The 27,173-nt window shown below is 40.5% G+C and overlaps 1 protein-coding gene across 1 annotated transcript; it reads left to right on the top strand.

The window, feature by feature from the left end:
- Positions 1-248: 248 nt before the first annotated feature.
- LOC114562602 (axin-1) lies at positions 249-26,587 on the top strand. The gene is made up of 13 exons (XM_028589103.1): positions 249-427; positions 1,383-2,073; positions 7,932-8,125; positions 17,107-17,256; positions 18,263-18,397; positions 18,513-18,609; positions 18,959-19,096; positions 20,297-20,687; positions 21,436-21,613; positions 21,724-21,900; positions 22,621-22,920; positions 23,052-23,201; positions 23,334-26,587. Exons 2-13 carry the CDS (start codon positions 1,453-1,455, stop codon positions 23,458-23,460), a joined length of 2,658 nt encoding a protein of 885 aa, XP_028444904.1. The 5' UTR covers positions 249-427; positions 1,383-1,452; the 3' UTR covers positions 23,461-26,587.
- The last annotated feature ends 586 nt before the right edge of the window (positions 26,588-27,173 follow it).

The raw sequence follows: 27,173 nt of genomic DNA, 5'->3' as shown, positions 1-27,173 counted from the left end.
GACAAAGGAAAATTTGCCTGCATATAGTGGGAACGTTTTTGCTGATTATACTACTGTACTTTAACTTAAGTTGAATACATGATTGTAGCTCTTAATGGAGTCTTTGCACATTGTAGAAATACTAATTTAACTGAAGTAAAGAATGTAAATACTTTTCACTGCTGCTAAACTGGGAACTTGATGTCGCTTCTATTCGTTATATTTCTATAAACGTACTACACACCGCACGGCGTCGGCGTGCACGCACGTATTCTCTCTGTATTATTGCTCAGAAACCAGCCACCATGGGGAGTTAAGGGGGCAGTCGACGGGTCATTTTTGTTAATATTTAATATCAGAAAGCTTTCCATATGCTGCGTTTTGGAGCACACAGTTCGCGCCAGTATCCCCAATGCAGCGAATTACGGGGATCGGGCTTTCAGAGACGGTAGGACGGACACTTCTGTGGAAAACACGGGACGTTAATGTACCTAGCTAAGCTAACAAGCTAACCAAAACTAGCTAACACCAAGTTAGCTGGCGCTGCAGCCAGTAGAGTGGAAAACGTGCCCTCGCTTTCTTGTTTTGTTTGATCTTAGATCGGCTGATTTGTTGGTGTTGATCAGTAGGAAAGTTGGCCTTGCTTCTGTACAAGTTGGCTTGTCACGAATAAATTTACAAAGTACGCTGGTGCTGGAGTGTTTTTGCATGCAGGCCCGTCTTGTGTGGTTGTAGAGTTTGTTTCTGTACCCATCCCCCACCGTCTTTGCAGGCCAAGATGAATGAGATTCCCACTTCAAAGCACTGGCATTGGTGGTGGCATTGCTACAATGCTAGCTAGCTGTCTTAGCTTGTTAACATAAGTTGGTTATTTAGAAAATGATGTATAGCTACGCTAGCTAAGTGTGAGCTTTGTTTTGACAACTGTTAGCGCCAGCTTTTAAGCTAGCTGTTAAACTAACGACAAAAACTTAATGGTCAACTTCAGCTTGGAAATTTACGCACGCAACATTTAACTTGTTTGTGGTCAGACTGAAGTCTTAGTTGCTAGTTGCAAGCAACTGACGGTATTTATAATACTGTAGACTAACATTTATTGGTTAGCAAGATTAACGTTACATACCAAGTTAGCATTCTAGCAAGATTCTCCTCATTGTCAACAACACTTGTTTATATCCTTCTCTATTCTATTTTTATGTATGCTGTTTGTTAATAGTGCTGTGTGTATGTATGTGTATATATGTATAGCTATGTACATGTTTGTATATGTGTAGTCTGACAGAATGAAGGGAGTGAGAGATGAGTCAGTCATTTGACAGCTTATCTTACAGATGATGTTTTTTTTCCCCTTTGTATCAACTCCCACTGCTACAGCTAACCACTTTTTCTTGTTTCTATCGTAGGGTGAATTGTTTGCCAGCAAAATCATTGCTAGAGGGGAAGATCTGACCTCTGCCTTGTGCAATCAAAGACATGAGTGTTGTCAGAGAATTACATGGGATTGGGTACAGGGGCGGTGGTGGGGTTGTGGCCTCTCTGAGCGGCCCTACCCACTTTACCGAGGATGCTCCACGACCCCCAGTTCCTGGTGAGGAGGGATCTGATGTGGACCCCCCAGTCCAGTCAGTCAACACCCGTCCAAACACCCTTTCCCAAACCCTTGGCTATCCGACGTCATCGTCATCCTCTAAAATGGGGGATCCATCAAGTTACACACCCTCCTCATCGTCTGCGACCCCGCGGCGCCCGGATCTGGACTTGGGGTATGAACCTGAGGGCTCGGCTTCACCAACTCCACCTTACCTGAAGTGGGCAGAGTCGCTTCATTCTCTCCTAGACGACCAGGAAGGCATCCAGCTGTTCCGAAACTTCCTGTGCCAGGAAGGGTGTGCAGACCTTCTCGACTTCTGGTTTGCTTGCTCTGGATTCAGGAAAACCAGCCAGGAGAAGAGGGCGAAGCTGGCGAAGGCCATCTACAGGAAGTACATTGTAGACGGAAGTGGGATTGTCTCCAGGCAAATCAAAGCAGCCACCAAGAGCTTCATCAGAGACTGTGTGGGAAGGCCGCATCCAGACCCGGCCATGTTTGAACAGGTAATTAAAACACTGATTTAAAGTTTAATGTAAATGTTCCCAATAACAGCAATGCATGATGGATCACACAGGCAAGCAGAAATTGTTATAGATTACTCACAGGCTGTATTTTGTCCATCTCAGTGCTTTTAAAATGGTCAGGTTCAGCCAGAAATGTTAGGCTGTTGGGGTATTGGCTAATGCAAAACAGAATTGCTTTGCAGTCTGGCAGGATACAGCAAGGAAATGTATGACACCAAAAAGAAACCGCAATTGGGTTTGATGGCAGGGCCGTCCGCAGGCTGAGGCTGAGAACCTTGTCTCTTTTTTTTTCTCACAACTTTTCTCACTTCTCTTCAGTACACGATTGAGGGACAAGTGTTTTTGGCCTACGTCTATGAAGTAGGGCTGCCATCTCTTAGTCGATTAGTCGACTAATCGGTCGTTTTGGTCTTAGTCGACGAAGATTTCTTTAGTCGATTAGTCATTTTTTATGCTTATTCATGCTTAATTACTCATTTCCAAGAAACTTCTGAGCACATTTATGGTAGACCCAAGATTTAAAGTGGTGCTTTTGCAGGATTAATTGTGGAGAAACTCAGTTTTACAGATGGTTAATTAACTACATTTATATTGTGCTTTTCTAGTCTTAACCACCTCTCAAAGCGCACAGCTCTGTCAATTAAATCAACTAATCGATTAGTCGACAAAATCGTATTAGTGTTAGTCGACTAAGAATTTCTTTAGTCGAGGACAGCCCTACTATGAAGCCATCCTAGTTAAGTTAAGTTGTATGTCAATGTTTACTTCTAGATTTGGGGAACTTGACAGCCATGTCTGCCTCCATCACGACTGGTGTAGCGGGCCTTTGAATAGGCCAGAAATTGTAGAGAATATATTTGTCTGTGAACATGCCAAATTGCATTTCATTTTTAGTGTAGAGAGTATGTTTGTGTTTGTATTCATTTTCTATGGAAGATTATTCACATTGATGGGAAGATTAATCATATTTGCAGTCAGAATTAATGCTGCACAACAGTTACTGGCTCAAGGCTTTTGATGGACTTGTCAGCAACATTTAGTACTGCTCCCTTGAAGAGACTTTTTAGTGGGCAGGAACTGTGGCTGAGGAACTATAACTGGGTCTGGGTTCCTGCAGTTAAAATGCAGTTATAGTACTTGAGTACATCAAAAGGTTTGTGGGTTCCCGAATATGTTTTTGTGGCCGTAAAGCGCTGTTACAGCCTTGCAGTAAAATTGAAATAATATTTTAAAAATATGTGACGAAGAGAGGATGCAACTATAGGTCCACACTTGTCACTGCCGAAGCACAGACTTGTATTTTAACTTGTTTTTTTTTCTGCTTTAGTAAGTAAACTACAACAAAAGACCAATTCAAGTTGTGGTTTAGTTTCTGGTTAGTATTTTGCTCACTCTCCCAACTGTGCCCCTTGATCTCTTTCATTCTTTCTGTCTTCATTGCTCTTTTTTGATGCGATATTGCTCTGCTATGTGTGTTACCAGACCACACACATAAGAGACTGCTATCACCGGTCTTTCTAATAGAGACTTGAGTCTCGTACTGAAGTTCCTTACACATCACCACTAAACAACAAAATTACACAGAATAAGATTATATAATTACCATGAACCAAATGAGGCCAGTTTCACTTTTCTCTGCAGCCAACCTTTTCCAGCTTTTCTGTTGTTTTTTATATATATATATATATATATATATATATATATATATATATATATATATATATATATATATATATATATCTGTGTGTGTGTGTATGTATGTATGTATGTATGTATGTATATATATATATATATTAGGGGTGGTACGGTTCATGAAAAAACATCCGAACCGCTCGGTTCGGAGCGTGTGTGTGCCGCACGGTTCGTCAGTACACTGTTAATGTGCACTAACCACTTACTGCTGTAGTGCCCACTTTCGACACCTATGTTAAAACACTGGAAATGATTGCGTCACATGGGTCTTGCTGCTCCTGAATTTCAAAACAGACTGTCATGGGGGCTCGTTCAGAATACGATCTCATATTGTACTAAAATAGTTCACTGAAATGTGTTTCTGAAAACATTTTAAGCGCGGAATAGGCCATGCAGTTGCTGAATCGGTCTTCATTTCAGATTGACAAAGGTCAGTTTAAAAGATTTTCGTCAGATTTTGAGAGGCACCGAGCCGACCGCTCTTCGAGTGGAGTGGGGTTTTGCTGCACGTCACGTCACATGCAGAAATGTGAAGCGGGAGAGAGGCTGCCCGGAGTTGGAGGATGCGCCAACGTCGTTTATAGTCTGGTGTGTGGGAATATTTTGGATTTCACGTTACCTATGATGAAATAAAACAATATATACAACTGCCACTGTGTGCATGTATTGTGCAACATGCATTCAATATGCTAATTTTAGCTACAGGGTTCATATGTTTTGAAAAAACCTGGAAAAGTTATGGAATTTGAAAAATGCAAATGCCAGGCCTGGAAAGGTTTTGGAAACTTAAAAAGACCCAGAAAGTTTTGGAAAAGTCATGGAATGTTTTTTAACACAGCATAATAATATGTGATTAATAAATGTATTTCACGTCGTCTTAACCTAAACGTTGTATTTGGGGAGGGATATTATGAATCCCACTATGAACCACATAAACTGTCATTCATTTTATAGTTAAACCTCTGAGGGTAAACTTTGACACAGATTTGTATTCTTATTGTATAATGTCGACTGACATTTTGAGGAACACATAGTCATGGAAATTTGCCGAAAAAGTCATGGAAAAGTATTGGTTAAAATGCGTATGAACCCTGTAGCTATATATCATATGCTAAAATATATTCTGGAGTGTTAAAGATTAAAAGAAAAAATAACAAGAACCGAAAACCGTGATCCGAACCGTGGGTTTTATGAACCGTACCACCCCAAATAAATAAATAAATATATGTGTATGTGTATACATACACACTATGTGTGTGTATGTATATAGAGACACACACACACACACACCCTTAAAGGATTATTAGGACCACCTGTTAAATTTCTTTTTAATGCAATTATCTACTCAACCAATCACATGGCAGCTGCTTCAATGCATACAATCTCCTGAACTACAAACTGAATGTCAGAATGGGAAAGAAAGGTGATCTAAGCAACTTTGAGCGTGGCATGGTTGTTTGTGCCAGACGGGCTGGTCTGATTATTTCATAATCTGCTCAGTGACTGGGATTTTCACGCACAACCATTTCTAGGGTTTACAAAGAATGGTCTGAAAAAAGAAAAACATCCAGTATATGCGGCAATCCTCTGGGCGAAAATGCCTTTTTGATGCTAGAGGTCAGAGCAGAATGGGCCGAGTGATTCAAGCTGATAGAAGATCAACTTTGACTCAAATAACCTCTCGTTACAACACGCCCAACCTTGAGGCGGATGGGCTACACGAGCAGAAGACTCCACCGGGTACCATTCATCTCCACTAAAAATAGGAAAATGAGACTGGAAAGATGTTGCCTGGTCTGATGAGTCTCGATTTCTGTTGAGACATTCAGAGAGTGGAGTTAGAATTTGGCATAAACCGAATGAGAACATGGATCCGTCATGCCTTGTTACCACTGGGCAGGCTGGTGGTGGTGTAATGGTGTGGGAGATGCTATCCTATCAATATGGGCCAACATTTCTAAAGAATGCTTCCAGCACCTTGTTGAATCAATGCCACAAAGAATTAAGGCAGTTCTGAAGGCGAAAGGGGGGTCAAACACGGTATTAGTAGGGTGGTCTTAATAATCCTTTAGGTGAGTGTGGGCTATATGGGGAGAATCTAATATCTCTATATTTTTGACCAAATACCTCAATATCGATATTGTAGGGTTGACAATTGGTGCTTTCACAAAATATGCACACAATAAGATTTTTGATAAATAATTATCAGTTATGTTGATATAATAACTTAAGTGGGTAAAGGCAAATAATGGAACAGCTAAAACAGTCTGGTGTGTTTGGAAAATTACATCACTCTACTGTAATGCAGCCTTTAAAACCAGGAAAAGATACCACTTGTGTCATAGCAGGATATTATGATATCCAAAATTTAAGACTATATCTAGCCTTATATATCGATATCGATATATTGGCCAGCCCTATTAAGCACCCATAAATTACATTTCAAACCTGGTTAGGAGGACTATCAAATTGATATACCTTCATGTGGGCATAACACACCTCACTGTGTCAGTCTGGATTAAGTGTGAATAGCTAGGTAGTTCCTCAGTTGCATAAATGTGGGTTTACCCTGTGTCATTGTGTCAATCTGGAGTGGGTAATAGTTTGATTTAAAACCCCTATAGTGATCATTGGGCCTGTAACTAACAGTATTTTTGTTTAAATCGATTAGTTGTTTGGTCTATAAAATGTAATTGTTAAATCAGACAAGGTGATGTGTGATTGACTACGAACTCTGTTTGCTGGTCAGTTAGTGTAATCACTGTAGGGCATCAGTATAAATGCTCTTGAGATGAATATTTGTCTTCAGTGAGTTTTATTGCCACTTCACGCATTATGCACCATTTACACTCTCAGACAAGAAGTAAATCTGCCCTTGTGTGGTTTCTGTAAAAAAAAAAAAAAAAAATATAATATATATATATATATATATATATATATATATATATATATATATATATATATATATACACACACACACATCAGAACTAACAAGAATAACATTGATTATAGCTTATGTATTTATGTGCATGAACAGAACACATGGCTTTACTGGGCAGAGCCTTCTCAGCTTGTACACCTGCTTATTCAGTAAACATGCAGTGGACGGCACACTACTGCAGTAACTTGTTACAAGCGCCCTTTAGCTGTTTAAAAACATTCACCATTTCACACCGTAATGAAAACGTATTGTGCACACGCACAGCATTACTACACATTGCATGTAATGTAGGCTAGTTGTCACAACTTAATTACCATTGCCATATACACATTAGCTTATAGCTTACCCATTACATGCAGAATTAAAACAGCTAACTAACATGAAAACAAAATATGTACTGCTAACATTGCAACAGGTAGCAACTTAGACTCATGTCTGCAAACAGAAGGGAAACTTGCTTTCCGATGGACGCACACAGGCTCTTACTCCCAAACTATGCAGTGTTATTTTTAACTCAACTACAACAACACTTTGCTTATAGTCCCCACCGCTCCGAAGCAACTGAAAGTAATACAACTGCCATCTAATACGGAGATTGATTGACAGGCTAACAGAGGTAAACAGTAGGCGGGACTTAGCAGATGATAAATCAGGATGCAAAACTAAAGTACTTAAGCAATATAAACTGAGGTAGAACATGTACAGTAAAGATATGAGATCTTATTCACAGTAATAGAATGGCCTCAAATGTCTTGTTTTGTTCTTAACTTAAATAATTGGTTTACTTTTATATAGAGGACCAAAAAAGAAACAAAATATTCACAAGCTGGAATCAAATAATTTTGACTTTTTTAAATTATTACTCAAACCGATTAATCAATTATCGATTTAATTTAATAGTTAACAACTAATCGATTAATCTTTGCACCTCTAGAGATAATAGTCACCTGTGTTCACATTTATTTTCAAAAGCTAAGCTGCGTTAAAATTGTGTAAAGCCTAAATTGAGAGAAAAGTTGCGAGCCAAGAGCTAGGTCAAAACCTTTCAGACCATAACCATTGGCTTCAGTCTGAAAAGAGTATACGTCCTCGATGAGTTGGTGGACTTCATGAAATGATACATGAAGGTAACTTCTTTAGGCATCATTAAGTTCTGTACAAGCTCTGAGTCCCGATATCTGACCACTGTGTGTGTTTGTTCCAGGCCCAGACAGAGATCCAGGGCATGATGGAGGAGAACACCTACCCTTTGTTTCTTAAGTCGGATCTGTACCTGGAGTACACGCGGACAGGAGGAGAGAGCCCCAAGCCTAACCCCAGTGATCAGAGCCCTTCATCGGGGCCAGCCAAGCCTGTGCCTGGGTACTTGCCCACACTCGCTGAAGATGAGGAGTGGAGGTGAGACGATGCACCACTAATGTCTTATATTGCACAGGATCCATGCCTGTCATGGACTAGCTCAACAATAAATTTAGGGCTCCAGACATTTTGCGACCATTTTTTTGAGACCGTGCGAGTTAGGGCTGTGCAATTAATTGAATTTCGATTTTGGCTCCCAACGATCACCAAAAAAGATGGCAGCAGCATTTGGTGAGCAAAAAAAAATCAAAACCAACTCAGTTGTCTGGGAACAGCTAACGTTAGCTAACCCTGCGGTCCCTCTGCCTTTGCCCCCCCCTCGCTGTAGTAGACATTGTATTCCCCCGCTTACTGTTTAAAACTTTTTCCAGCTTAGTGGGGGTGCATAGGCATACTGCTCCAAACCAACATGAAATAACATAGTAATGTTCCCTCAGCATTTAGTTTTGTTGTTAAACTGTATGTAAATGAGGGACGTTAAATCACTTGTTTCACGTAACGTTACTCCTAAGGTACCGTCTATGTGCTGGATTTTTCCTAAGGTTAGCTAGCAAATAAGCCCACTGACGGCGACATTATTGTTGATATTTTGGCACAATGTTTAGTAATAACAGTAGTAGTGGTCATAGTGAGTGAACATGTGATGTGAGATGCACATTGTGTTATGTCTGTGGAACTGTTCATTAGCTGTGTAACGTTATGTGTGATATCTGTAAAGCTGAACCGACTCACAGTAGTAAAACAGATTTTATTCGGATCCAAAGACTCTTTCTGTGAGATAAAGGACACTAACAGATTATACCCTGGACACTATCCATTATATCCAAATGTTAATGAGTAATCGTGATTTCAATATTGACCAAAATAATCGTGATTATTATTATTTCCATAATCGAGCAGCCCTAGCGCGAGTATTTTTTTACAACTTCTCGCACATGTGCAACCTGCAAAAAAAAATGTGTGCGTGAGAGGGGCAGGTTCCGTGATTAGTCAACTGCGTGAGTAACGCATGGATGAGATCTACACTCTCAAGTCTCACTTCTGTTGCGTCACACTCATCAACATGCTGTTGCACAGCGCTGTTGTTACCATGTTTCCATGAAAATCATAATACAGTCACGAGTGGTGATCCGCAACCGAAGTTCATCCATTTTGTTTGACAAAGACTGTACATTGGTGAGGAAAATGCTGCGTAGTAATAGCCGATAAGGAGTTAAAGCCTTTACACACTGGGGGTGTGACGAAGAAAGACATGAAAATGCGAAATAATCACTTGCAAATATTTCTCATCCAAGCTATTCATGCCGGCAGTGTGGTGAATTTACAGCAATTTTCAATAAAAGTTTTTAAAAGAGATGTGGTGTGAGAGGATGAGAGAGAGAGATTGGAGCTGTGACAGCAGAGAGCTGAGACCACTTCTTTGAGAGAAAAAATACATATAGACTGCTAAATATATAACTATTATCCTCATAAAACAAAGTACTTGTGTGTTTTGAGTGTTGTGAGCTTCTCTCTCTCTCTCTCTCTCTCTCTCTCTCTCTCTCTCTCTCTCTCTCTCTCTCTCTCTCTCTGGCTCCCTCATCACTCAATATTTCCCACACTGAGTGGTAGATAGTTAGATACAGTACTCTCCTTTCCATGGAAGTTGAATCACCTTTGATATGATTGCTGTTTCAGTTTAACAAAAAAAGACAGAGGGAGGGATAGCCAATAATACAGTACATTGCCAATAATAATACTTTATTTACATTTCTGAATATGCAATTATAATTTTTTATTTGATTCAGCACATTTTACAGACACAAAGTGCTTCACACAATACACATTTGTTAAAATACAGTAGGATCCAAAACAGAAAATAAACCAGCAAAAAAAAATACTATACCAATGAAGGTAAAAGATTAAGACTATAAACCCCAAATTACAAACCTCAGACAAAAGTCTTAAGCTGCTTTCTAAAAGCGTCAGAACGTAATGGTGCGTTCTTTTTGTCTTGTAATCGCGACTAGTAGCTCGAGTGTTACGTCACATCCATGTCGGAAAACGAATAACCGTGGGTTGTTGCGTTCTTTTTGTCACACAATACTACGAGTCAGAGAAAAGATGGATTTTTGTAACATTTTTAGTAACATTTAGGATTCTATTCACCCAGTTATTGACATATTACACAAATATATTTCACAGTTTGATACATGAAAATTACGTTTTGATTAACGTTAACGTTAGGCTACTGCTCTGCTTTCTGCTCAAGACTCGGCTTAAAGCCGTTGTTGTCATATAGCAACCAAGCGTCTCTAGCCAATTTCAGCTGCACAAGCTACAAAATAACTAATTAGGCATTATTTAACTCATAATAAGACTGTAGCGACATGCCTATAGGTAGCAGTATACAGTGCTATGTGTACGACTTCTTCATTTGGTTACAACAAAGACAAAAGTGCTTAAAATTGTTGAAAAGCACAATGTTTACTACGTGTGATGCACGAAGTAGCCATCTTTGAAAGTGAACTCGGGGTCCTCTGAGTTCAGACAACTTGACGAGTCGTATATACGACCTCGGTGGCGTTCTTTTTGCAACTTCCGGTTCGTAACTCCGGAAAACAACTCGTAAATCGACTTCGGTGGACAAAAAGAACGCACCATAAGTTAATAGGAAGGGCAACAGAGTCGGAGCTACCACTTCAAAGGAACCGTCACCTTTAGTTTTCAAACGAGTGCGTGGGACCACCAGTAGTCCCTGGTTAGAAGACCTGAGTGACCTGTTGGTGTACGGATGGAGCAGGTCGCCTGACCCTGCACTGCTTTATATGTAAGAACAAGAACTTTAAATTGGATCCTGAACTTGATCGGAAGCCAATGTAACATGGATAAAACAGGAGTGGTGTGCAACATCCTGCTGGACCTGGTCAACAGCCTTGCAGCAGAGTTCTGGACCAGTTGTAGATGGTCCTGGGGAACCTTGCTGAGACAGGTGAAAACTGAGTTGCAGTAATTAAGCCAGGATGATATAAAACTATGAATGCTCATCTCAAGTTCACATTGCGAAACCACGGCTTTAAGTTTAGCAATGTTTCTCAGTTGAAAGAAACATGCGGGTTAGTGATTTGATATGTTGGTCAAGAAACATATTCTGATCAAATATAACACCAAGATTTTGGAGTTTGGACTGTACAGCTGAAGAAGGGGACTCCAAAAGCTGAACAACCTTGGAGGCTGTAGTATCTGGAGCAACAGTAAAGACTTCAGTCATATCTTCATTAAGCTGCAAGAAATTGTTTGCCATCCAGTCCTTAATGGAAGACAAACATTTGAGCAGTACTGACACTTTGTAAGTCTCTTTCGAATTAAAAGAAACCTACAGCTGGATGTCATAGAAATGATAATGGATATCTCCAAATTGCCTAATTATGTTGCCTAGTTGAAGCATATACAACCTGAATTAAATCGGACCTAACACAGAGCCTTGAGGCACCCCACAAGAATGGGCAGCAGTTTCAGAGAAATAGGGACCAAGTGACACTGAAAAACTTCTATCTGAAAGATAAGAGGAGAACAGTCCAGGGTGCTCCCAGAGATACCAACCCAGTGCTTAGGTCTCAAGCAAGATGGCGTGATCCACAGTATCGAAAGCTATGGTCCAGCAGCACCAAAATAGAACATTTCCCCGCATCAGAAGACATCATTAAATCATTGAACACTCTTAGATGAGCGGTTTCTGTTGAGTGTTTCTGACAGAAGCCAGATTGGTGTGTGTGTGTGTGTGTGTGTGTGTGTGTGTGTGTGTGTGTGTGTGTGTGTGTGTGTGTGTGTGTGTGTGTGTGTGTGTGTGTGTGTGTGTGTGTGTGTGTGTGTGTGTGTGTGTGTGTGTGTGTGTGTGTGTCCAATACAGCAGAGAGCTGTTTGGAAACAACTTCTTCAAAAAATTTGGAAATAAAAGGCATCTTGGAGATAGGCCTATAGTTTAATAAGGAAGTTGGTATAACCTCTACCGAGCCCAAGGAAGATTTCATACTTCTCACCAAGTCAGTGAGTTCTTGCAGTGAAATAGGAGCAAAATGATTCAAAATTGATGGCTAAGTAGAATGAACAGAACATGCAATAGCAGAAGAGATGATGCTATTCCTGACATCTCTGATCTTATTTTCAAAGAAAAATAGAAAGTCACTGCAGTCCTTTTTTGAAAACACTGGCACTTCAGGAGTAGCAGGATTGACAGTGTTGTTGACGGTGTCAAAAAGGATTTTGGGGTTACACTTGCTGGAAGAAATAAGGTTAGAAAAGTAAGATGTCCTTGCCTCCTTAACCATATTATTATATTCAGATAATAGTTCTTTGTGATAGATCCGGTGAACATGAAGCTTGGTGGTCCACTGTCGTTCAGGCCTCCGACATTCACGCCGAAAACAGCGAGTGGAGTCATTTAACCATGGGGATGAGTTGACAGAGGGATCAAGTCACATTTTACTTTGAGCCACTTTATCCTAAACTGATGAGCAATACAGTATGTGTTGAAGGAGTAGCATTAGAAGACAACTCTGCACTTTGGTTAAAAGCTGCAGAAAACCTTTCAGCTGAGAAGCGATTTATTGATGCGCGAACAGCTTATACGTTTACTGGGCCGTAAATCTAAATTTAAATACGGGCTGAATAAAATGCAGTCATGGTCAGTAACATGGAGCTCCTCAGAGCAAATAGAGTCAAGATTAAGAACAAGTGTAAAAACAAGGTCCAAAGTATGACCCCTAATGTGTGTAGGACCAGACACATGTTGCATAACCACTTTTTCCAACCCAATAATAGAGGACAAAAGATCACTGAATTCAGACATAAAAGAACTGTTTGAACCAGGGGGCTGGTCAATTAAAACACAAAACAGATTTGAACTACCAACTTTGGTCACCTGAAGTTCAAAGGAGGAAAAAAAACCCAATGGTTACTGTCCGACTTTGAAAGCCGTTTTTATACACAACCGCAAGCCCTCCACCCCGGCCCGAGGTCCTGGGAATACTGATAAAACAAAGTTCAATTAGAGTTCCGAATTCCATGTTTCTCTGCCAAGTCTCAGTCAGGAACAAGAAATCAAGGCATTTGTCAATAAATAAATCATTCAGGATAAAAGGCTTGTTGGTGATGGACCGAGCATTTATCAGCGGCATCCTGAGAGGCACGGACCCACTGCTAGGCACAGCAGATACCTGGACACTGATCTGCTGGAATGCTTGCTTCCCAGGGAGCGAAGGCCTCACTATATATAGTCTGAATAGCCAATGACTGGCAGTGGGGGGTTAACACAGTTTGCAATCTCCTGAGAAAAAGTGGTAGTAGTAGTTAATATTTTCAACCGCATGGGGGAGTTAGGGGTGTTCGTAGGAGAAGGAGAGTTTGAAAAGGTAGAGACCGGTCAGACTGGATATGAATTCCTAACTATGTAGAAAAGGTTGTCGGTAGAGGGATCAAAAGAGAGTTCGTTGTCCTATTTAACAGCATGGAAGAATGATCTTTAGGAAGACATTTCTAAAGAAGAGTGGACGGAATCTTGTTTATTTGCCCAAAATCACAGCATCAATACTAGGTGTAAATTGCTGCAATATAAATGGCTTATGCGGACCTACATTACCCCAGTCAAACTACATAAATTTAATCCAAATATTTCAGATAACTGTTTAAAATGCAAACAAGAAATTGGTACCCTTTATCATTGTATTTGGGAGTGTAATGAGATTCAAGGATTTTGGAAGGAGATTATTTTTATGATTGGTAAATTGGTTGAAGAAAATGTCCCTCTTGTACCTAAATTGTGTTTGTTTCATTTATACCCAGTAAATCTTGAGGTGAATGCAAGAAAGCGCAAACTAATTGATTTTAGTTTGCTTCAGGCCAAGCGTGCTATTGCTTTAAAATGGAAAGAGACCCAAGGACCCACTCCTAGTCAGTGGTTTAAAGAAATGACCAGCAACCTTGCCTTGGAAAAACTGACTTATGTTGTTAAAGGGAAACTAAAAGATTTTTACAAAATTTGGACTCCCTTTTTGCACTACTGTAACCAAATTGATCAGACATCGGATGACTGAAATTAGGGCAGGGCGATAAAACGATAATGATATGTATCGCGATAGACACATAATCAATATCAATGGAAAATGCGGTCGATAAAACGTTTGATAACTTGTTTTTCTTCATCAGAAGAAACCAGAGGTTGTAAATCAAGTTTGGGTGCATGAACAAAGGCCCTCACTCTCTGGCAACCTAGCAACGTAGGGAGTGACACTCTAACAGCCAATCATGTAACAGTATCATGTTTGGTTGCGCCACATCGCTGTCTCGTGTTCTTCAATAACAGAACCGGCGTGGAGTGGAAAGTGAGTGCCGCAGCGAGCGAGGAAATCGTTGATAAAACAGGAAAAGTCAGTATGGTAGTTTTGGGGATTTTATAAGTCTGACCGTAGTCAGACCAATGTCGTCCCCACCAACACTGGTAATACCATAAAGTTGTTTTACCACTTTAGCCACGCTCACACTTTGGAGCACAGCCGTATTCGCCAGCAACGTCCAACAACATCTGCAGCTGCTACACAGCACAAGCAGCAGACCGCCATGGAGAGGTACTCTGCATCAGCGCTTTTCTAAACGCTACAAGCAGCAGACCGCCATGGAGAGGTACTCTGCATCAGCGCTTTTCTAAACGCTACAAGCAGCAGACCGCCATGGAGAGGTACTCTGCATCAGCGCCTTAATAAACGGTACAAGCAGCAGACCACCATGGAGAGGTACTCTGCATCAGCGCCTTACTAAACGCTACAAAGAAATAACGGAGGCAGACATGCTGAGCACTGTCCAGAAGCCAGGTTACCAACCTAGCACTAAACCTGCAGAAAATAGTTCCTTCTCAGGTTTCTTATATTTAGCTAACACTTTGCACTATTTTATGACAAGCGTTTCTTACTTATTCTTTAATTTTGCACCTTAATGTTAAGAGATAATTGTTAAGTGTTCATTGTGATTTTAGACCTGTTTACATTTTAATTATTTGAGTGTTTTCCATGGTTGTGTTGACATTTCTGCTTTTATAACTGAGGGGATTATAATCAGAGCAGGGTTAAGTTTAAAATAAAAATGTTTAAATTTAATATATTTTTCTCCTGGTCCTTATTTTAAATAGGTCATAAAAAATAACAATAATTAAACTTATATCGTGATACAGTTTTCAACCATATCGCCCAGCCCTAACTGAAATAGCAAATTAAACTACACAATGTATGGCTGTGAACTGTGATATCCAAATGTATAATTTACTTATTTTATGGTTTAGTTTTGTTCTGGATGTCCTGTAATGTTTTTATTTATTTTTTATTATTATTTTTTTTTTTATATATATATATATGTGTGTGTGTGTGTATATATTTTTCAATGCGACTATTATTGCCTTCACACCCCCAACCGGCCCCGTCAGACACCGCCTACCAAGAGTCTGGGTCGGCCGAGGTTTCTTCCCAAGAGGGAGTTTTTCCTCGCCACTGTCGCAATAGCCATTTATAATGCTTGCTCTTGAGGGAATTACTGTAATTGTTGGGGCTTTGTAAATTGTAAATTATAGAGTGTGGTCTAGACCTACTCTATCTGTAAAGTATCTTGAGATAACTCTGTTATGATTTGATACTATAAATAAAATTGAATTGAATATATATATATATATATATATATATATATATGTATATGTATATGTATGTGTGTGTGTGTGTGTGTGTGTGTGTGTGTGTGTGTGTGTGTATATGTTCAAACAAAAGCCAATAAACATTTTATTGAAGAAAAAAGAAAAGGTTGTCGGTTAAAATACGTGAACCAAGGCCTTTGGGGTGTATGCCATCACCACGGAAGAAGGCTGGACGTTTCCAGAAGAGGTTAAAATTGTCAATGAAAGCTATCTTACGGGCTGTTGTTTAAACACCATTCAATTAAAATGTGACTGTGAACTAAAATAAGACAGCAGATTGTAGTTTCTGTATTTAGCATTTATCAGTAATACAGTTAAAATGGGAAAAATTGCATTGGAGATTGATTGATTCAAAATGTTCTGCCTGTACCCCTAACCTTTTCAGTTATGGCGTTTTTCCATTACATGGTACATACTCGACTCGCCTCGACTCGACTCAGCGCACTGTGCGTCCCTTTTCCATTGCAGATTTTAGTAGTGCCTCAGCGTGGCTGGTCGTCATAGCGACTGCCGTGGGCGTGGGCTTGGTAGCGTTGCATTTCCCCCCGACTCATTTCCTTGTTCTCCTTCTCCGTAAACAACATGAAATCAACAAGATAGTTAACTTTTCCTGCTCCAGATTTCCCACCGTGGTCAGAAAGAACAGGGCAGACACTTTGTTTCTCTCACTATATGACTCTAGAGTCACTACTCGCTGCGGAGCTAATCGCCGGCACTCTCTCACTTCTCCCTCGCTCACCAGCTACACACACACACACACACGGCGACTCGACACACACACCAGCGCACAAGTATAAGTATATATCAGGCCACTTGTATGCTACGGAGAAAGCTCTGCGTGGAGCCTCCGGCAGCAAAAAAACTCAGCTGGCTAAACTATTTAAAAATGCCGTCTGTCGCTAGCAATGCAGTAATCGGTGATGATTCTTTCCGACCAATCAGCACCCTGCAGGGTTTCACGTCACCTTCTCGGCTCGCCTCAGCTTGCTTGGAACCTCGACTGAGGAGGTACTAAAAAAAGTACCTGTTAGCAGGTACCGGGTACTTTTTTTCGTAATGGAAAACCAAAAAAGTAGAGTAGAGTAGAGTAGAGTCGAGGCGAGGCGAGTAGGTACCATGTAATGGAAAAGCGCCATTAGGTACTACAGTGCTCATGGTAATAATGTTAGTCTGGAGCCCTGAAATGCCATTGACATTACGAAGTTGCTTAGTGAAACACTAACAAAATATCAAAATATTCTCATAACGTGGGAAATAATGAATGTTTCTTATGTTTTGACTAACAGATTTAATTTTAATTTGTACTTAGGTGTGGAGGAGGAGTGAGGGAGGAGGAGGAAGAGAAAGATGAGGATTGCGGAGACACACCAGCTGGTAGGCTGACTCAAAGCTTGCTGATGCAGACGGCACCGCAGAGAGCCTCGACCAACAGGAGGAGGCCGGACAGCAGGGAGTACAGGTGGGTGTGGGTCTCAAGGTGCTTAAGTTTATACAGAAGAATCTGGAGATATAGATATATCAATATCGTGATATGAGACTAGATATTGTCTTAGATTTTGGATATTGTAATACTGTAATATGACATAAGTGGTGTCTTTTCCTGGTTTTAAAGGCTGCATTACAGTAAAGTGATGTAATTTCTGAATTTACTAGACTGTTGTATCTGTTCTATTATTTGCCTTTACTTAGTCATTAGGTGTTTCCACATTACTGATGATTATTTATCAAAAATCTCATTGTGTAAATATTTTTGTAAAAGCAACAATAGTCAACACTACAATATCGTTGCGATATCGAGGTATTTGGTCAAAAATATCGTGATATGTGATTTTCTCCATATCGCCCAGCTCTAGAAGAATCTGATTGATTGTATTATTTCCTTTCACAATGTGTAAAATATTTTTTTAAATCAGTATTGATCATGTACAAGGTCATTTAGCCAACATTGAAGATACCAATATTTTCATTTTTTTTATAACACCGTGTCTAGTGTAAATAGTTTACCCATTTTACTGTAATAGTGAATTTTGATGCAAATGTAAAAGTCTTAAAACACATTTTCCTATACATACTATGTGTAAAAAAATAAATAAATAAAAAAAGAATAGGAAATTCTTTACTTAAACCCTTTTTTATCAACTTGAACAGTGGTTAGGTTGTTACACCTATTTTGAAATGAATTAATAATTAAATGTATGGTTTTCTGTATAGACTCACTTGTTCTTTAAATTGTGTTTAAAATGACATATATATTATCTGAATATTGAAGTAAAAATAACGAACCAAACCTGCTGAGTTGAAGATGCCAAACACGACAAGTCTTGAGACGTGTCCTGGTCATAGAAATTGTGTTCAATGTTCTGGAAAGAAAACCCTGAGAATTCATGCTGACCCTTGCGTGCGTGTGCATGAATCAACATTTGAATGTGAGCTCGCTACATTATAATCTCTCCGCTCGTCCTCAGGCCGTGGAGGGAGCCGGTAAACCCATACTACGCAAACATGGGCTATGCTCGCGCTCCAGCAACCAGTGCCAATGACAGCGAGCAACAGAGCATGTCGAGCGATGCAGACACACTGTCACTGACCGACAGCAGTGTGTAAGTACACACAGATTCACCCAGAATTACTGCATACCTGTGACAACACTTTTCAGAATGAATGAGTTGTTCAGATCTGTGTTTAATTGTGGTTTATCTGTGTCTTTGTCTGCAGAGATGGTATTCCTCCATACAGATATCGGAAGCAGCATCGCAAAGAGATGCATGAAAGTGCCAAAGCCAATGGACGTGTTCCCCTACCTCATATACCTGTGAGTTATACAGCCACTACTCCCTTAGCCTCATGTCAGCATTCATAGTTGTATTCATGTAGCATAACGTTAGCATGAGCCCTGGTGACCTAATACAGATATTAGTGGGGAATTGTTTATCAGCATGACTATTGCAGCTTTAATTATTACTGTAGCAGTACAGCTGTTTCATGTATTTCTCTTCACAGTATCTTACTCCTATTTGTGCTATTAAATGGTTATTACTGTTTTTCTTACCCTTAATTTGTTAATAATTTGCACGTTCATTTTCTAAAATGACCTCTAAACTTGAGCTGCAGATGTGTATATGAATTTGTGGCATGTAATTGTTGTTTGTGTCTATATACAGCGCACGTACCGCATGCCAAAGGACATCCACGTAGAGCCTGAGAGGTTTGCAGCGGAGCTCATCAGCAGGCTGGAGACGGTTCTCAGAGAGAGAGAGGCCCAGGAAAGACTTGAAGAGAGGCTGAAGAGAGTACGACTGGTAAGTGCGTGCGTGTGCGTGTGCGTGTGCGTGTGTGCGTGTGTGTGTGTGTGTGTGTGTGTGTGCCCTCCTCGTGATGTAATTCGGACATTGAGTGGAGCTGTAGTTCATCCCAGTGTTGATGTTGTTTCCTCAAAAATACTTGAATTATGGGCTCCTGGGTAGCTCACCTGGTAGAGCAGGCGCCCATATGTAGAGGTTTACTCCTCAATGCAGCAGCCGCAGGTTTGACTCCGCTCTACGGCCCTTTGCTGCATGTCATTCCCCCTCTCTCTCCCCTTTCATGTCTTTAGCTGTCCTATATAAAAGGCTGAAAATGCCCAAAAGATAATCTTAAAAAAAAAAATACTTGAATTATTAGTGAAGATCAAAGTAAATTGAGAACATTTACCGTCTATCTTTTTTATTAATGATAAACTGTGTGGTTCTGTCGGCAAATTGTCTCACAGGAGAGGTACCGATGGGGCGCTAGGATTTTAGAACTGAACTATGGTGAGGATGCACACTTTTATTTCTTAGATGGTGTGGTTTTCACATCATAAAGACAGGTGTATTAAAAAAGCAGGAACCACTAGCACGTGACAAAAAAAACATATTTTTTCATACTCAACACTCCCTCCTTGAAGTCCAATATGCGGCAGAAAGTAGCGATGCGGAGTCGACTTGGAAAATTCTGATTTGGGTACAGATTTTCACATTTGCATATGGTGTCACCTTACATCAAGCTGTATACACTGAGAACAAAAGCTAAATGTGGTTATGTTTTTAGATTTGACTTTATTGTCCACCTTGGTGGAAATTTGTCTTTGGCTTCTCCAAAATATTCATCAGCTCTTCATGTTATATGCTTATAGTCATTTGTGGAAACCTCTTAATAATGAATTCTGTCAAAATAACGTATGCTGCTGCTGTTGTTTTTTCCTCCCTGGGGGAAAACACTTGTGAATTGGGTCAAAATTCTGTTGAAATTTTAAATCTGACAGGTTTAACTGTACGCTTTTTGAAGTCTCTTTATTTTTAATAAGAAATTACCAAATCATTTTTGCGTTATTTGTCTGAAAGGTACCTGCACATGTTAAGTTTGGTAAGGGCATTTATTAGTTGTTTTTTTTCTCAGTCCGTGTCTTTGTGTGTACATACTGGTTTATACAATGTGCATTTCCAGTTAGATGTGAAATATTTTTCTCGTTCTCTCAACAGGAAGAAGAGGGTGACGATGCTGACATCTCCGTGACAACCTCCATGTCTTCTCATAGTATACCACTCCCCCTCCCCTCGTTGTTTCCACCTCACTACGGCGCCCGTTATTCAGAGACCACTGCTAACACAGCAACAGTCGCCACTTACGGCGGCCTGGTTGCCATGGAGGATCCCCAAGACGACGACCCGGAATCCATTTTGGATGAGCATGTACAGCGCGTGATGAAAACGCCGGGCTGCCAGTCACCAGGGGCAACCAACAGCACCTTAGGCGGAGGCGGTCGGCACTCTCCTCCCAAATCATCGCGTTCACCTGACGGGGGGATCGGCCCGCCTCACTGCCCCCCGCACCGAGTGGGAGGCCACAGTCAGCCTCCTGCTGGGGTCAAAGGTAAGAAGCTGTGGAGGGAAAGGAGAGGGGGTGAAAGGGTGAGAGACCAGAGAGACTCAACTCCAAAACACACTTGCAGCATACGATTATCCACCTGTTATTTTCTATGTAAACCGGGCTGCACAATTAATCGCAGCGGGACGCAAAAATGTGTGTCAAACCATTCTGAACTAAGTATTGTGGTGGTGCAGAGACGTCCCGGCCTACAAATCCTATCCTACAGACTAAAGAAAAAAATCTTGGTTTGGTACAACTCCTCGCAAAAATCGCACTATCATAATTTTAATTTATTTTAATTGAGAATAATGATACAAAAATGACAATTCCCTCCAATATCGTGAATCGTATCGCGATTGCAATATCAGTCAAAAATAATCGCAATTAGATATTTTCCTCATATTGTGCAGCCCTATATGTAAACCAACCAGGCATATCCGTGCTGGTGAACAGAACTCTGTAAATATGTTTTTTTTGAAAGACACATATTTACTATTATACCATAACTCATTCTCATGTCAGACATTATCTTCTGTAGTCCTATAGCTGCCACAGTAAAATCTATATGTTTCTTATGTGAACAAATCCCATGAAAAGACTCAAACCAACAATGTATTATTCCATTTTTATTTTCCGTCTTTCATGCCCTCGCAGGCGTCAAATTAAGCTGCAGCAGCGGTGTGTTTTGGTGCGCGATGTATTGAAGAGAGGCTAGTATGTCACTAATAAGTCTCTGTGATGTCTGTATCAGGTATGCATCACCACAAGCCGCTGTATCACCACAGAGGAAGAGAAGGGCCGGAGGAGGCGGGTTCTAGGCCTCAGGCCAACCTCATGTGGAACGGAGACCCGGCCAGCCAGTACGCAGGGAGAAGTCGTAACTACGCCGACGGGGCTGGAGCCAGCATGCTTGACGGCATGGGTTACAGGTAGGCTGGCGTGGTTAAATGGGCTGACATTTGCTAGGTGTACAGCAAACTGTACGTGCTGTTTTAATTCACATAACTTCAACTGTTTGTGTTAACTGTTCGTTCTGCAGTAGTAAAGGCAGCACGTTGTCACGACGAAGTTGCAAGAAGACGCCAGAGACGTCAGGCAAAGTTGATGAGAGTGGGCGTGGCATGGATGGCCAGGTACCACTGGAGGATCTGGAGAGAAACCAGAAGATCCTGCAGTGGATGATGGAAGGAGACAGACAAAGGAAGACCTCGCATGGGTGAGCAATATTACGTGTATTACTCATGATTATTATACAAAAATCTAATTTAACATTTTAAGATAATTTTTTGAAATTTAAGAATTGAATTCATATTTGTTATATATTTAAAATTATTTTTTTAGTGTTGTAATGATTTACCAGTTCAAACCAGGTGTAAGATTTTCAAGCAGAACTGTTCATGCAGAACAATAGAGGCTTGACTAGACCAGTAAAGCCCGACATGTATCGTCAACAAATTAACATTTAATAAGCCATCGATTTTTTTTGGTGCTTGACAACACTGACATATCACCAATAGTTGCCTATTTACACATCCAGCAAACGCATAAGCAACATTAGCATTCATTAGGAGTCGTGATTGTGTCCACCTGAAGTATATACGCCAAGTATTTACTCTCCATTTAGCCATGTTTTGGTCCCCCAAACTCAAATACCTGTCTCTTTACCTGCTAAATGATTCACTATGTTCACAAGCTAGACGCTAACTTTCTCGGTCTGCCGTTTGGTACAGGACAGGTAGTGTACGTTGGGTCATAGTACATTATACTGTGCGAGTGCTACGAGTGAAAACAAAAACAGTTAAGGGGGCTTTTTGGACCGTTTCTAGAGCTGTAATTTGGCATCCATCTCAATAGGGGGTAACACTTTCATTTGCATATTTTTGGTCCTTTGACATTCATCCTCTCTCCCTCCCCGTTGTTTTTTTTTTTTTTTAAGTGGCAGCACCAGTAGCTCTAGGAGGTCGGGAACAAGCTGCGAGTCGCCGCGTCCAGTTTCTGTGGAGCGACCTGGAGCCGTGCACCCCTGGGTCTCTGCCCAGCTGCGTAACAACCCCTCTTCGGTGTCCCCTGCCATCCCCGGCTCATCGTCCACCCAGGTCAAGCCCTCGCACCCGTTCATCCAGGACCCAGCTATGCCCCCCAACCCGGCTCCCAACCCCCTCACCCAGCTAGAGGAGGCTAGGAGGAGACTGGAGGAGGAGAGGAGGAGGAACGCACTACAGCAGGCCAAGCAGAGGTAGGTGTCGAACCCAATTTTATTTGCTTTTCCCAAAATATGTCACATTTGCCTCAAAGGGCTTTAAACTGTGTCTGTGTTTTAATGTATTGTTATTTTAGTGTTTTGACATGGATCTTTCCCTCTCCCAGGCATAAGTCTGGTAAGCGCCAAGTGTGTGAGAACATGACGGTGGCTTACTACTTTTGTGGAGAGCCAATCCCATACAGAACATCAGTCAAAGGCCGTGTGGTGACTTTGGGCCAGTTCAAGGAGCTGCTTACCAAAAAGGGCCATTACAGGTGAGATCATGCATCTAGTCTATTATTTATGGTTTGGGTAAGGGTTTCACATTTTAAAGGAACCATTTTTGTCACCGTTTTGACTTCAAAATATTTAAGCTTGTCTTTTTTTTTTTTTTTTTTTGCGTGCAGGTTCTATTTTAAGAAAGTGAGCGACGAGTTTGACTGTGGCGTAGTGTTCGAAGAGGTTCGTGACGATGACGCCATCTTGCCTATCTTTGAGGAAAAGATCATCGGGAAGGTGGAGAAGGTTGACTGACATTTGGATACAGGAAGATGACACAGAATTGGGGGGGGAAAAACCCATCATTTTGAGAAATGGAGATAGGAAGAGAACATTGGGGTTGGATAGAAATGCCGCTGTGAGAAAATGAATGAAAGAAAGTAGAAAGATGGAAGGAGCAATGTGTGACAGAAGGGAGAATGCGCTGCAAGGTAGAAGCTTGAGTATTAAGGAGGTGGTTATTTGTATGGACTATCTGGATGTCGGTGTCACGCCTGGATCAAACCCACATAAAACAGTAGCGCAGAAGAGGAGCATAAATTATTTCACCTGTCTTGTCTCCACTGTGGATATTCGAGGAGCGCTGTTCAAATCGGACGTTTGACCAGTCTTCCACTTTCACTGCGATGGATGGAAAAGGGTGCGGGGGGCTGCTGGAAGGAGAGACGAGAAAGTAGTCTTCCGCTTGTGCTCTGGAGGAGTCTGTCCTCCGCAGACCATTACGATGCTGCTACATTACCACGGAAACTCTTCAATCGGTGCTCAGGACAGCAAAGAAAGCAGTTTTGTTCCATTCGGGAGTCTCGCTGCCTTTTGCTGTCTCTGTCTCATCAGCTGGTGACAAGGGGAGAAGACAGATGATTTTAGGGAGTGGAACTTTGGCCTGCTTCTCCTCTCGTTGAATTCATAGCCTCAAAACAGAGACTTTGTCACCCTTGATTCCTAGATGTCATGTAGTGATCTCTCACATCAACATGTTCAGACAACAGTTCTCTACATAACTTGTTTACCAAAGCTACATATTTTTGATAAGACAAGTATCCTAGCTACTTGTTTCATTTTATTTGAATTGTGTATGTACAAGGCAGGTACTATTACTTATTAATGCAGCCTAATTTCGTTATATCTCAACTTAATGGTGTATTATTGTGTATGTTTTGAAGCTTGTTCATTAGTCATTTCAGGACAGCCATTTTGTTTGCCTCCCCTCCCATAATACATCCCTACACCTCACTTCTGTACTGTTTACCTGTGAGTGGGTAGTTCTGTTCTCCTGCGCAATGGATTTTAATTATAGGCTTTTCTTCCACTCACAAATTCTCATGAAAAAGAGCAGCGCACACTAATGGTGTGCCATCTCAGACCACAATATCTGTTTTTAACAGGTCACACTGTCACCTCATATGCGTCATATTTTTCTGCTATACTGTGTACTCCGAACTAAGTAGGTGCCTGCCTGCCTGCCTGTCTGTCTGCCTGGCCAGTGCCATTACTATCTAGAATGCTTATTCTGAAGCGTGTTGGTGAGTGGGAAAGTCTGTGTCATGTACGCCTGAACTCAGCCAAAGAGCATATCATGTGTCCCGTATGCCTACATGCATGTCTGTGCAGTCCCAAGTCCACGAGCATCAAATGTATTTTTTTCATCATGAGCAGAAGGGAATCCTCTTCCTTTTGCAGATTCACAATCTTCAGACATTGCAGCTGAGTTTACAATCTGCATCTTATCTTAAAACAGTTGGACATTTGGGGAATTGTTTCATTTTGACGATTTGGGTGAGAAAATTGATAAAACTCTGTCTGTACGGCAAATATAAAGCTGCAACTAGCAGTTTGGTTAGCTTAGCATAAAGACTGCAAAGGGGAAGCAGTTAGCTTGGCTTTTATATGGATTAAACATAGAGCACTGCAACTAGTGGATATGTTTATGATTGATTAATATGCCAATCCCAGATGTCTAAAAATTGACCAACAGTTCAAATCGTACAGATATTCGGTTTACTATTACAAAAAAAGCAGCAAAATCTGCGCAATTTAGAAACAAACTAGAGAATGTTTGCTTGAAAAATGATTTTAATCGATTACCAAAATAGTTTATTTTTTATTTTTTTTCTGCACAATTAATTTAGTTTTCAGCTCTAAAACAAACTAGAGATAACGTGTTAACTAGTTGAACTGTAAAGGTGCTGGTCGGTGTGTTTTGTTCCCATTGGACAGAGCCAGGCTAGCTGTTTCCTGCAGTTTCCTGTCCATGTGCTAAGCTAAGCTGACGGGCTGCAGGCTGTGGCTTCATATTTAACACACAAACGTGAGAATGGTATGTCTAACCCTCAGCAAAGAAATAAATGAGAAATAAGTGTATTTTCCCAAATGTCAAACTGCTCTCGTCAGTACAGCACTGCAGCAAGGCCTTGAGGCCAGAATATCATAAATCTAATATCATAAATCTCTGTGCAGACAATGCACTGATCACACACCAGCTATGTAAGCTGAATGTAATTTGACGTTTTTAACTATCCCCTTTTTATGCCCTCAAAGGAAATCTCTTCATTGGTCCTGTCATCATGCCGGTCTTCAGTAATGATCTCAAACTGTTGGCCTGACTTGAGTGTTTTGTGTTATCTATGCTGGTAGTTAATTGAATGTGTTCATCAAAGAGGTCCTATCGTACGTCTTGCAGGAATGTCAAATACAACTTGTCCTGGGTTTCTGCCCAGTAAGGGAAACATAGGATCAGAAAACATATTTGTCCTCACTTCAACCCATTATGCCTTCAATATAAAAATTTTAAATTTAGATATGTATTTGTTTATAAATAAAAATGTAATTTTAATAATCACCAAGCATGCTCTTTATAAGGAATCTTTTCCTGATGAGTTGAATTATCTATTTTGTTTTAATGTTTATGTGCGAACTGCTATGGCCCTCTGATATATTTTATCTGTTTTGTTAGAATGCCCAGGGACAGTTGAATGACAACATTTGTTAACAGTTGTTTCTTGTGATTATGATTCGATGGAGAAAACAACAACTGCGTCTGTTGTGTAGTCAATTTGTGTGAAACACAGTGCCTTTTTCATGTTATCTTTCGAAATATCTTTATTGAACCAATCCATTCTTTTAATATAAGTTTTTATTTTTCAGTCAGTCCTGTTGTACTTTAGCTGCGATCCTGCTTGCTCACTTCTGTTCTGATAGATCCTCTGCTGTAAATATGTACATTATCATTTCATATGTGTCTTCAGACCTGCACCACATGTCCACGGTGTTTCTGTTTTTCAAAGGTAAACGCCAAGATGTCACTGTGCTGGTTCCACTTGTACATTTCTTTTAAAAAGGTACTTCATAATAAAGATGTTGAATAAATCCTTCCTCTCTTTAATTGTTCAGCCATCATTCTTTGTGTTTACCTTATTGTGCTTGTTCACATACTTTGCTACTCTGACCATAAATTAAGACGGTGCCCCCTGGCATTTTAAACACCATATGTCTTTTTCACAGAGATATTTGGACTTGTCAATAGGGAAAGCACAGGTGTTCCTAACATTAATGAAGGCTTTGGTCTAGTTAAAGGTACTGTAGGTAGGATTGCAAAGATCCAGAACTTAGCCAAAAAATTTGAACATCGACAACTTCTCAGTCCCTCCTGAAAAAGGGCCTATTTTATCATTGTGTTGTTAAAGGAGGAAGTAATTTCCACCAATCTATAATTATTATATACTAAAGTATTTCCATTGTATGCTACATTCTACTTTACTTCATTACAAATCAGAAATAAAAGTTGATGACTTGAGTTGATACTAAAGATTACCTAAAACAAACTTGTTTGTCAAAATGTGTTTAATTATAGATTGAACCCTAAAAACAATAACCAAGTAATATAGGTGTAGTTGGATATTGTACGAGTGTAATTACTCAGCAATTACAGAGTAATTGCTGAAATCATGTACAGGCAGTGATGGATGTAC

The sequence above is a fragment of the Perca flavescens genome, chromosome 2 (assembly GCF_004354835.1).
Source record: "Perca flavescens isolate YP-PL-M2 chromosome 2, PFLA_1.0, whole genome shotgun sequence".
NCBI lineage: Eukaryota > Metazoa > Chordata > Actinopteri > Perciformes > Percidae > Perca > Perca flavescens.
The sequence above is the reverse complement of the archived record's forward strand: the minus strand, read 5'-3'. Positions and strand labels throughout refer to the sequence as shown.